We start from the raw sequence: 12230 nt of genomic DNA on the forward strand, positions 1-12230 counted from the left end.
AGGTCACCCCTATCACACCCTAACACAGGTCACACCCCAACACAGGTCACCCTCATCACACCCCAACACAGGTCACCCCTATCACACCGTAACACAGGTCACCCCTATCACACCCTAACACAGGTCACACCCCAACACAGGTCACCCCATCACACCCCAACACAGGTCACCCCTATCACACCCTAACACAGGTCACACCTATCACACCGTAACACAGGTCACCCCTATCACACCCTAACACAGGTCACCCCTATCACACCCCAACACAGGTCACCCCTATCACACCCTAACACAGGTCACCCCTATCACACCCTAACACAGGTCACCCTCATCACACCCCAACACAGGTCACCCTCATCACACCCCAACACAGGTCACCCTCATCACACCCCAACACAGGTCACCCCTATCACACCCTAACACAGGTCACCCTCACCACACCCCAACAGAGGTCACCCTCATCACATCCCAACACAGGTCACCCCTATCACACCCTAACACAGGTCACACCCCAACACAGGTCACCCTCATCACACCCCAACACAGGTCACCCCTATCACACCCTAACACAGGTCACACCCCAACACAGGTCACCCTCACCACACCCCAACACAGGTCACCCTTATCACACCCCAACACAGCACAGACTGAGGCAAACTGTGGAGGCCTTCACATCAACACTTAGATGAAGTTAACACTGATACAAAAGACACACACTCAGTTTTCAACATGAAACTAGTTCAGAGGCAAACTCTCAAGGCGGCCTTTCTTCCTTCCAGAAAACATCACTTGGATGAAATAGCTGTATTTTCCCAAGTGGTCGACGTCTTATTTCAGAAATAAAGTGTTTGCTGGTAAGTGTTTTTGGTGCGGGTATTTTGTTTTTTAATGTTGTTTTCTTGTTGTGTGGGACAGAAAATCCACCGAGCTCTCAATGCGACTTATGAGGACGTGAAGAGACAGCGAGCGGAGAGAGAGAAAAGGTAAAGGACATCTGTCTTTTCAGATTTCACACAAAATGGGAATAAAAACCACCATCACCTGTCTGACTGGAGTAATAGCTCTACATACTCTGCTTGGAAGGTTTTCTAAAACTACATGTATTTGAAAACTATTTGAGGGCTCAGAAAGCCGCATGTCTCTGGTCCTGTGGTTTAGTTAACGTGACTGCTGTCCCCAGTACCTGTTGTTTTTTTTAGCTTCGAATATTCGGCAGGAAGTATTCAGAGGTTTGCTTCTCTTCGTTACAACGGGGGACAACTGTGTAATAATCAAATTAGATAAATTACAACTAGCTGCAAGTCACATCCTATGAAGTATTATGGCAGTATTATGATTATTAATTAGTAGTAGTAGTAGCATTATTACTGTATTATTATTATTATTATTATTATTGCAGTATTATAATTATAAATATTATTGCAGTATTATCATTATTATTATTGCAGTGTTATTATTATTATTATTATTGAAGTATTATAATTATTATTAATGCAGTATTGTTATAATTATTATTATTATTTTATCATTGCAGTATTATAATTATAATTATTATTGAAGTATTGAGGAAAAACACAGGAGACGAAGGCGAGTTTGATGTTTATTCCTCAGCTCCAAAACCAAACTGCAGCAGGAACAACCCTGCACCAGCGAGCCCGGGAACGTAAACCACGCCCCCAACATAAACCACGCCCCCAGCTCACAGCCCTACTGGGTGAGGCATAGCCCCTAGTGTCCGCCACACAGCCCCCCCCCCCCAACACCCAGAAGGGACTCCTGGAAAGAAAATTAGTGTCTCACTGGAGGCTTAAGCAGCCTGCCATAACGGCTGCGCCGTCCCTGAGCTGAAACAGTAGGTGAAACACAGTCCAAAGCCGGCTGAGAAGCAGAACGCTGAACCTGTGAAGATACTGCCGGGGTCCTGGAAGGAGGACGACCCCGACGGGGAACCTGGGCCGGAAACACAACTTCACCTGCCACCCTGTGAGCCGGTTTAAGCTTATCAAGCGTGACACGCTCCCTACGCCCACCCATATCCAGCACAAAACCCTTAGGACCCGTCTCAAGAACCCGAAATGGGCCATCGTATGGGGGTTGGAGGGGTGAGCGGTGAGCGTCATGCCGTACAAAAACAAAACGAGCCGACATGAGCTCCGCAGGCACGAACGACCACGGGAAAACAGTGGTGAACGGGGCCTGGAACCCGAGTGCTGTCGGACAGAAAAGGATAAACGGCCGGACGGGGTCGAGGAGCGGAACTCCCAGGCAAAAATTCCCCAGGGACGCGGAGCGGCTGACCGAGCACCAGCTCAGCGGTCGAAGCGTCGAGGTCCTCCTTAGGAGCCGAACGCAACCCGAGCATAACCCAAGGTAAACGATCCACCCTGTTACCATCCGAGAGCACAGCGCTGCCTTGAGCAACCGGTGAAAACGTTCACACAAGCCGTTAGCCTGAGGGTGGTACGCGGTAGTGCGGTGTACCTACACACCCAAGGATCACGCAAGTGCCGACCAGAGCTCTGACACGAACTGGGGGCCCCTGTCTGAGGTGATATCTGACGGAGTGTTGAAACGGGCGACCCAGAAGGAAAGAAAAGCGCGTGCAGCATCCGAGGATGTTGTGGAGGACAGAGGGACAGCCTCTGGCCACCTGGTGGTCCGATCTACCATTGTGAGCAGGTGCGTAAAACCCTGTGAAGAAGGTAGAGGGCCCACCAGGTCCACATGCACGTGGTCGAAACGTCTGGCCGGGATCGGAAACGGTTCGAGGGGCGACTTAGTGTGCTGGTGGACCTTAGTGCGCTGGCACGCCACACATGCAGCCGCCCACCCCTTGACGTCCTTGCGGAGGCCAGGCCAGACGAACTTGGAACCGACCAACTTCACCGACGCCCGAACTCCAGGGTGCGAGAGGGAGTGAATCGAATCGAAAACTCGACGGCGCCAGGCCACTGGAACAACGGGGCGGGGACGGCCGGTGGAGACATCGCAGAGGAGGGCAGGACTGCCTTCCTGCATCACAGCGTCCTCTAGCTTGAGACCGGTACGCGTTGACCTAAGGGCAAGGACGTCCGGGTCGCTGGGCTGGTCGGCAGCCATAGCGGAGAAATCCACACCGAGGTGCACAGGACACACAAGCACACGCGACAGACAATCAGCAACAGGGTTGGACTTCCCGGCCACATGCTGAATGTCCGTTGTGAACTCAGAGGTTGCCACTAGGTGGCGCTGCTGACGAGCAGACCACGGCTCAGTCACCTTGGACATGGCGAAAGTCAGTGGTTTATGATCCACATAAGCCGTGAATGGGCGACCCTCCAGCAGGAAGCGGAAATGCCGGGTTGCAAGGTGCAGTGCCAGCAACTCCCGGTCAAAAACGCCATACTTGCGCTCGCTATCCCGCAGTTTGCGGCTAAAAAATGCGAGTGGCTGCCACGCATTCACCACACGCTGTTCAACCACAGCCCCCACGGCTATGTCAGACGTATCGGTTGTTAAAACTATGGACGCCGTGGGTGTGGGATGGGTGAGGAGGGCAGCGTTAGCCAGGGCGCACTTAGCTCCGTCAAAGGCCTGGACCCGTTCGGGAGTCCAGTCGACAGGGTCGTTAGCATTCTTAAGCCACAGGGCTTCGTAAAGTGGCTGAAGGAGGTGGGCAGCGCGAGGGAGGAAACGGTTATAGAAATTCACCATGCCCAAGAATTCCTGCAATGCCTTAACAGAGACTGGGCGGGGAAATTCCGCCACTGCTTGCACCTTAGAAGGCAACAGGACCGCGCCTTGCGGCAAAATGCGGTGACCCAAGAAGTCAATCACCGGCAGTCCAAACTGACACTTGGCCGGGTTGACTATCAGACCGTGTTCGTCCAGACGACGGAAAACCTGTTTCAGGTGCGCCAGCTGCTCTTCAGCTGACGGACTGGCCACTAATATGTCGTCGAGATAAACGAACACGAAAGCAAGGTCCCGCAACACCGAGTCCATCAGCCTCTGAAAGGTTTGCGCTGCCCCCTTCAAGCCAAAAGGCATGCGCATGAACTCAAAAAGCCCAAACGGGGTGATCACTGCTGTCTTGGGCACGTCCTCTGCGCGCACGGGAACCTGATGATAGCCGCGCACCAGGTCCACCTTAGAGAAGATAGTGGTACCTGCCAGGCGTATGGAAAAGTCCTGTATGTGTGGGTTGGGTTAGCGGTCATTGGCGGTGACGTTGTTCAGGCGGCGAAAGTCGCCGCAAGGCCGCCACGACCCATCCGCCTTGGGCACCATGTGAAGCGGCGAGGCCCATGGGCTGTTGGAACGCCTCACTATACCCAGACGCTCCATGATGGCGAACTCCTCCTTAGCTATAGCCCATTTTACCAGGTCGAGGCGCCGCGCGCACGCCAAAACTGGTGGTCCCAGAGTGGGAAGGAAATGTTGTACCCCGTGTTTAGTAACCGCGGTGGAAAAGACAGGTGTAGTCACCGATGGAGAATCCACCAGCAAGCGCTGAAAAACATCCCCTAATGCTAAAAAGTTAGCATGTGTTAACGGCCCGGCTCCCCCGTCTCGCACCGGAACAGTGGCGAAAGACACAGCATCAATTAAACGGCGGTTTGCAACATCAACCAGCAGACCATTAGCACACAGAACATCCGCGCCGATAATAGGAACAGTAATGGAGGCAACTACAAAGTCCCACTCAAAATGGCGCCCGTGGAAGCAAACAGTCACCAACCTTGTGCCAAACGTCGCAATGGACGAACCGTTAGCTGCACTCAACTGTGGGCCGCTGCCTTCGGCCGACCTGTCTGTCTTAGCAGGAGAGAGTAGGCTCTTTTTCGAGCCTGAGTCCACCAGAAACCGTCTTCCTGACATCGTGTCCTTAATGAAGAGCAGCTCACTACGTCCGCCAGCGCCCACAGCTGCTACTGAGCGCGGCCCTGGAGTTTCCCGCCGCCTCAAACGTGCACGGAGGGACGCAGCGCCTCGCCTTGCCGCCGAACCGCTGGTGGAAGAAACAGAGGCCTCTCCCGCGCCGTCTCCGGGCAGTCACTCCAGCCACCACTGCCGGGTCCGCGTCCTCCGACGTCGGCTGCAGAGGCTCCGATGCCACACTCTGCACAGAGAACCGTCTGGTAGCCAGCAGGACCCAATCGGCCTCCTCAGCCAAACCTCGGCAGTCACCAGCGGCCAGACACGGGGAGTTAGCCAAAGCCGCGCCCACAGGAGACGGGAGCTGGCGCAGGAAAACGTGCAGGAAAAGGAAGCCAACTTCGTCCGAGCCTAGCAGCGACCGCATATTGTCCATGAGATCCACAGCCGTCCCGTCGCCCAAACCGGATAGGGAGAGGATTCTATCTGCCCTCTCTGCGGTAGATAGGCTGTACCTCCGGAGCAGAAGATGTTTGAGGGCGACGTATTTACTGTGTTGGGGGGGGGGGGCGCAACTGCTGCATGGCCCGGCGTGTGGACTGCTGGTCCAGCGCAGCGACGACCAGATAGTATCTGGAGTCGTCCGTGGAGATTCCACGCAGGTGGAACAGCGCCTCCACATGCTGGAACCACGAAGCCGGGTCGCTCTGCCAGAACTCTGGGAGCTTCACAGCCACGGCGAGAACGGCCGGCTGTGGGAGTTGGGGCGGCGTGGCCGAAGTGGATTCACACTCTTCTTCTGCTCCAAACATGTTCAATTCGGGGTCACCAATGTGGCAGGATGAGGAAAAACACAGCAGACGAAGGCGAGTTTGATGTTTATTCCTCAACTCCAAAAACCAAACTACAGCAGGAACAACCCTGCACCAGAGAGCCCGGGAACCTAAACCACGCCCCCAGCTCACAGTCCTGCTGGGTGAGAGGCATAGCCCCAGGTGTCCGCCACAGTATTGTTATTATTGGAGTATTATTATTATAACAATTATTATTATTATTATTGCAGTATTATAATAATTATTATTGTAGTATTGTCGGGCGTAGAAGAGACGAGAGCTGGAATGCTGTGTTGACGTGGACACTTTTTCACGTTTTTCATGCCCGTAGTACTGATTCTGATCACCGGCATTGATCGCAGGATTGGAAGCATTCGGGTCAGACCTTGTTAACACAACCTAGTGTCATTGTTTTCGTTATTTTATACTCACTGCACTTTCAGTTGTGTTGTGATTTATTTTTGTTATAATATTCATTCAGTACAATGTCCACAGGACATTATAATGGTAGACAAATGGTCTTTAACACATACCTTATGGATTATACCGCTTATTCCATGGACACACAACAGCATCACTTATTTCTGTTTGACTCTGAATTAAAAGGTTATGAAACAGAAGTTAGCTGCTAAGCTAAGGTTTGAATGTTTACTGGTTTTTTATTTTTTTTATTTTAACTGGACTCGCTACTGATTCAGTGCGTTGCTATGGTTACAGTGTATGAGTTTACAGTTTAACGCACACCCTCCAGCCAATCAGAGACCAGTATTCTCGGTGACCATAGTATAAATCCTTTAAGGCGGTGGTACTTGGTGAACTTGCAGCCATGGTGCCATGACTCAGCCTGGTGGAAAGGAGGGACATCCCTTTCACCAGGTGTGGGTTTGTGTTGATGAGTTTAACATGGAATGGCGTCCTCTTACATGAACTCATGCACACCATCACACAGAACAATACAGTCCTCTACTGCAAGACGGCAGACCTGCTTCAGTCCGCTTCAGCTTCCACTCTGATATCCTTTGGACTCGTTTGACTGGATTTCCACCAGTCAGTCTCAATGCCAATATGTTTAACAGCAGAGCCGAGGGTCATCTATATGATTTTATTATTATTATTATTGTTATTTTAATGCATTTTACCATTTGTCACAGCAGCAGGATGAGGCACGGAGGCCTTGGTGAGACAACACACTCCTAGTGGTTGACAGAGAGATTCCTCATGAACCTACATTAATCTTATTGGTCCAGAGGATCCAGCCTGCTTCCTCTACTAGTTCCGTTGAAAAGGGCAAAGGTCACCGGCACTCAGAGGTGTAAAAACCGGGCCCAGAAAGTGTTTGCTCCATCCATGTAGTGAAGCAGCTGATTTCATTAACTAGTTTCCTGTTGGTTCCGGTCAGCTGGTTTAGTGGATGGATGGAGTGAACCCTCGGTTGGGACTTTTACTTTCTGCTTTTTGCACCTCCGCTGGCCCACAGTTCATACAGAAAACATTGCTATGTGTCATGTGAGCATCATGAGCTCGTCATGTGACCTACTGTGATGTGACTCTGCCTTTCCTTCCAGCTGCAACCTGCAGAAGTCTCAGAGCCCCCCTCACCCTCCTCTCCCTGGTACCTCAGCCAAGTGGAACAATAAGAGCAACATGGAGGACGGGAAGGACAACAACAAACACGTCCACTTCAACTTGGAGACACTCAACACCCGATGTCTCCTCACCCACGCCTGTGGCTCCACCTCCCAGGGAGGCAGGGGAGGAGCCACAGCAAGAGAGGGGTTAGTGGGGTTGAGGGCGGGGCCAGACACTTGTTTATGTGAGAACGGCGGACCCTCTGCTCCCACCTCGACCACCACACCTCCGCCTGCCTGCCCCTCACCCTCTTCTCTCGCAGTTCCTCCCACTGCAGGAGAACTGCAGGAGCTTCAGGAGAAGATCGAGGAGATCAGAGACCAGCTGAGGACAGCTCTGGCCAGAAGGGCTGAGATCCAGACTACTCTGGCCAAAGAAAAGGCAACTCCTTTTGCTGCAGTAGCAGCAAATCTGTCCCGTCCGATTCCCACGGTGGCAGGAAACCCCCCCACTCCCTTCCCCCCAAACACTCGCTGTGCAACCACCATGACGGACCCGCCAGTCAAAGGCTTGTCCAAAGTCCGCCTCCTCCCCAGCAGACACGCCAATGAGAGGAGGTGATGTTCTCCTCATGAGGAGTCTGAACGCAGCAGCATGGTGGCTCAGTCCTCCACACAACGGCATGAAGACCAGCGAGGACGGTGGACCTCTGCAGGTCTGTGTATGTTTTGACCTCAGGCCTGTAGATCTTCTTTACGAGCTGATAACAAAACATAAGGTTTCTAAATCTCACCGTTGCGTCATCGTCCTTCAGCCAGACCGGCCGTCTGTGAGCCTGACTTCCACTGTGTTGGTAAAACCAGACCAAGAGCAGATGTGGTCTGCTCGAGTCTCACCTCTCATTCCTCAACTTGTGTATGTGGACACATCTACCTGCAGCGCTTCAACAGGTCAAGATGGACTGATGGCCAGTTTTACTCTTGTTCTTATGAAGCCAGTCCACCCACACACTTCAGGGTGACTCTGTTTATCTCAGAGTACCTTCAGATCACACTTTTATTGATGGTTAAGTCGATCTGCAGAGAGAGTGATGCAAGAAAGCCCCCACATATCAAGAAATATACAAACCCCAATTCCAATGAAGTTGGGACGTTGTGTAAAACGTGAATAAAAACAGAATACAATGATTTGCAAATCCTTTTCGACCTATATTCAGTTGAATACACTACAAAGACAAGATAATTAATGTTCAAACAGATAAAGTTTATTGTTTTTTTGTTAATATTCCCTCATCACGTTCCAAAGAAGCTGGGACAGGGGCAACAAAGACTGGGAAAGTTGAGGAATGCTCAAAAAACACCTGTGTGGAACATTCCACAGGTGAACAGTTTAACTGGAAACAGGGGAGTGTCATGATTGGGTATAAAAGCAGCATCCCCGAAAGGCTCAGTCGTTCACAAGCAAGGATGGGGCGAGGTTCACCACTTTGTGAACAACTGCGTGAGCAAATAGTCCAACAGTTTAAGAACAGCGTTTCTCAACGTACAACTGCAAGGAATTTAGGGATTTCATCACCTCCAGTCCATAATATCATCACAAGATTCAGAGAATCCGGAGAAATCTCTGCATGTAAGAGGCAAGGCCCAAAACCACCATTGAATGGCCGTGACCTTCGACCCCTCAGGCGGCACTGCATTAAAAACCGACATCATTGTGTAAAGGATATGACCACGTGGGCTCAGGAGCACTTGGGAAAACCATGGTCAGTTAACACAGTTGGTCGCTACATCTACAAGTGCAAGTTAAAACTCTACCATGCAAAGCCAGATATCAACACCACCCAGAAACACCGCCCGCCGGCTTCTCTGGGCCGAGCTCATCTGAGATGGACTGACCCAAAGTGGACAAGTGTGCTGTGGTCTGACCAGTCCACATTTCACATTGTTTTTGGACATCATGGACGTGGTGTCCTCCGGGCTAAAGAGGAAAAGGATCATCCAGACTGTTATCAGAGCAAAGTTCAAAAGCCAGCATCTGTGATGGTATGGGGGGGTGTTAGTGCCCATGGCATCATGGGTAACTTGCACATCTGTGAAGGCACCATTAATGCTGAAAGGTACATACAGGTTTTGGAGCAACATATGCTGCCATCCAAGCGACGTCTTCTTCAGGGACGTCCCTGCTTATTTCAGCAAGACAATGCCAAGCCACATTCTGCACGTGTTACACCAGCGGGGCTTCGTAGTAAAAGAGTGCAGGTACTGGACTGGCCTGCCTGCAGTCCAGACCTGTCTCCCATTGAACATGTGTGGTGCATTATGAAGCACAAAATACGACAATGGAGACCCCGGACTGTTGAGCAACTGAAGTCGTACATCAAGCAAGAATGGGAAAGAATTCCACCTACAAAGCTTCAACAAGTAGTGTCCTCAGTTCCCAAACGCTTACTGAGTGTTGTTAAAAGGAAAGGTGGTGTAACACAATGGTGAACATGCCCCTGTCCCAGCTTCTTTGGGACGTGTTGCTGCAGGCATCAAATTCAACATGAGTGAATAGTTGCAAAAAACAATAAAGTTTATCAGTGTGAACATTAAATATCTTGTCTTTGTAGTGTATTCAACTGAGTATAGGTGGAAAAGGATTTGCAAATCATTGTGTTCTGATTTTATTTATGTTTTACACAACGTCCCAACTTCATTGGAATTGGGGTTTGTGAGAAACCCCTCTCTATGGAGCACATCACAGTATTTATAAAGACAAGAGTGCCAGTTTTCAACAAATCTTTATTCATAATCAGTAATAATTAGAAAAATTGAAATACCATAAGAAATTGCTGTTTCTTTCCATGACGCTGAGGATATGTGGTTGTGCGTAGCAGTGACATGTTTATTCTCGCTACGTGACATCAGCATGTTTTTCTTTTTCCTCTGAGTTTGTATTGTGCAGCACAACTTGCATTGAATGTGAACTATACAGTACAGTGGGAAGTGAGTTTGTAGTGTACAGTAGCTGAATTAACTTAAGAGTAGGTGAGAAGGTCAGCGGTTCGAATCCCCGTGTTACCTCCGGCTTGGTCGGGTGTCCCTACAGACACAATTGGCCGTGTCTGCGGGTGGGAAGCCGGATGTGGGTATGTGTGCTGGCCGCTGCACTAGCACCTCCTCTGGTTGGTCAAGGCGCCTGTTTGGGGGGGAGGGGGAACTGGGGGGAATAGCGTGATCCTCCCACGCGCTGCGTCCCCCTGGTGAAACTCCTCACTGTCAGGTGAAAAGAAGCGGCTGGTGACTCCACATGTATGGAGGAGACCCGTGGTAGTCTGCAGCCCTCCCCAGATCAGCAGAGGGGGTGGAGCAGAGACCGGGACGGCGCAGAAGAGTGGGGTAATTGGCCGGATACAATTGGGGAAAAGGGGGGGGGGGGTCCAAAACAAAACAGAGTACGTGAGAAGGGTATAAAAAAACAAGTGTACACTTCCTCCTACTACTTTTCCAACATGTAACAAATAATCTGATGCATACGGAGATGTGTGGATTTGTTGTTCACATGATTGACAATGTATATCTGTATGTTATATCCTGCTTATTACATGTTCCACATACTTCAGCACTCATTCATTCAAGTGATTGCAAAGCAACACAAATGAAACAGTAAAACTGTGAGAGTCAATTATTGGTCAAAGGTGTGTGTATACATATATATATACACACACGTACACACAGCTCAACTAGATGTAATCAGATGTGAAAGATAAAACTTTCAATCATACATTTTATATCCATTTGTTTGACTTATTTTGCTTTTTATGATTTCTTGTATACAATACAGGTGTTCCATCACATTCTGTACAAATCTGTAGAGATGTGTACAGATGTATACATCACATTCTCTACAAATCTGTACAGATGTATACATCACATTCTCTACAAATCTGTAGAGATGTGTACAGATGTATACATCACATTCTCTACAAATCTGTACAGATGTGTACAGATGTATACATCACATTCTCTACAAATCTGTAGAGATGTGTACAGATGTATACATCACATTCTCTACAAATCTGTACAGATGTATACATCACATTCTCTACAAATCTGTACAGATGTGTACGGACTGAAGGGACTTTGTGGTTTCCCTGTAAAAGCTGCATGAGGAGGTTCACTTTCTTGACCTTCTAAAAAGGATCGATGCAGGTTTTTCTATCAGAGTTTGTCTCTTTCTCACCTGATGGCTGTTGTTCATGAACACTGGGATGTTTTTGAAAAATAAAATGTAAAAGTGGCCTGTACAGCAGCGAGGGTTTGATTCCTCTGGTTTGGGGTTCTGTTCTGTTTGACACAAATGACTTGAAGTTTTGAATGAGGAAAATACTCTGTTAGTCTCCAGAGAAATGTCCCACAGAAATAGAATGAAGGCAGATGAATAATAAGGAATACGTTTCTGGTGTTTTTTCAGTGTGACTAAACGTAGAGACCGGATGGGATTCACGTTTCCCACCCGTCATAACAACCAGGGCTACCTGTGCTCGGTACCATCTTCCATTGTGGCCGGTTTCACACATCATGTTAATGCACTGAGAGCTGAAATTCAGTTTCTACTTTCACCTCCTCTAAGAGTCCCTCAGAAAGCAGCTGATATGGTCTTATTGAGCTCCATCACCTCCTCTGTAGATCCTCGGCGAGTTGAATGAATTCCATCTTCTTCAGGATGTCCACGGTGATGTCCTTGGCTCCTCGGGCCAGGTATTTCTGGACCATCCGCTCCACCGTGGTCATCCTGTCTGCTGTCTCCAGGACACACACATGGATTGGGTCTTCAAGGAGGCTCAGGTGTTTCTGGAAGATCCGGAGTTGGTCCTCCTTCAATGCGCTCAGAATGTTGAGGAGAACGTCTCTCATCTCACAACTCTCTAAAACAACCACAGGACAAACAGGAATGACAACTGATGGATGCCATATGCCAGCTGTGACT

At 49.6% G+C, this 12230-nt stretch overlaps 2 protein-coding genes across 2 annotated transcripts in view; one reads left to right on the top strand and one right to left on the bottom strand.

Annotated features, from left to right (window-relative positions):
- grin3bb (glutamate receptor, ionotropic, N-methyl-D-aspartate 3Bb) overlaps positions 1-7880 on the top strand; it is a 142568-nt gene extending 134688 nt beyond the window's left edge. The window contains exons 8-9 of the mRNA XM_056276942.1: positions 916-983; positions 7256-7880. Of these exons, the coding sequence (XP_056132917.1) occupies positions 916-983; positions 7256-7880 (693 nt within the window). The remainder of the gene's footprint in view (positions 1-915; positions 984-7255) is intronic.
- Positions 7881-11874: 3994 nt separating this feature from the next.
- Positions 11875-12230, bottom strand: part of LOC130110698 (uncharacterized) — a 39971-nt gene continuing 39615 nt past the window's right edge. Inside the window, exon 11 of the mRNA XM_056277876.1 lies at positions 11875-12168. Within this exon, the coding sequence (XP_056133851.1) occupies positions 11915-12168 (254 nt within the window). The 3' untranslated portion in view covers positions 11875-11914. The remainder of the gene's footprint in view (positions 12169-12230) is intronic.

This window comes from Lampris incognitus, chromosome 3, assembly GCF_029633865.1.
Source record: "Lampris incognitus isolate fLamInc1 chromosome 3, fLamInc1.hap2, whole genome shotgun sequence".
NCBI classification, from domain to species: domain Eukaryota; kingdom Metazoa; phylum Chordata; class Actinopteri; order Lampriformes; family Lampridae; genus Lampris; species Lampris incognitus.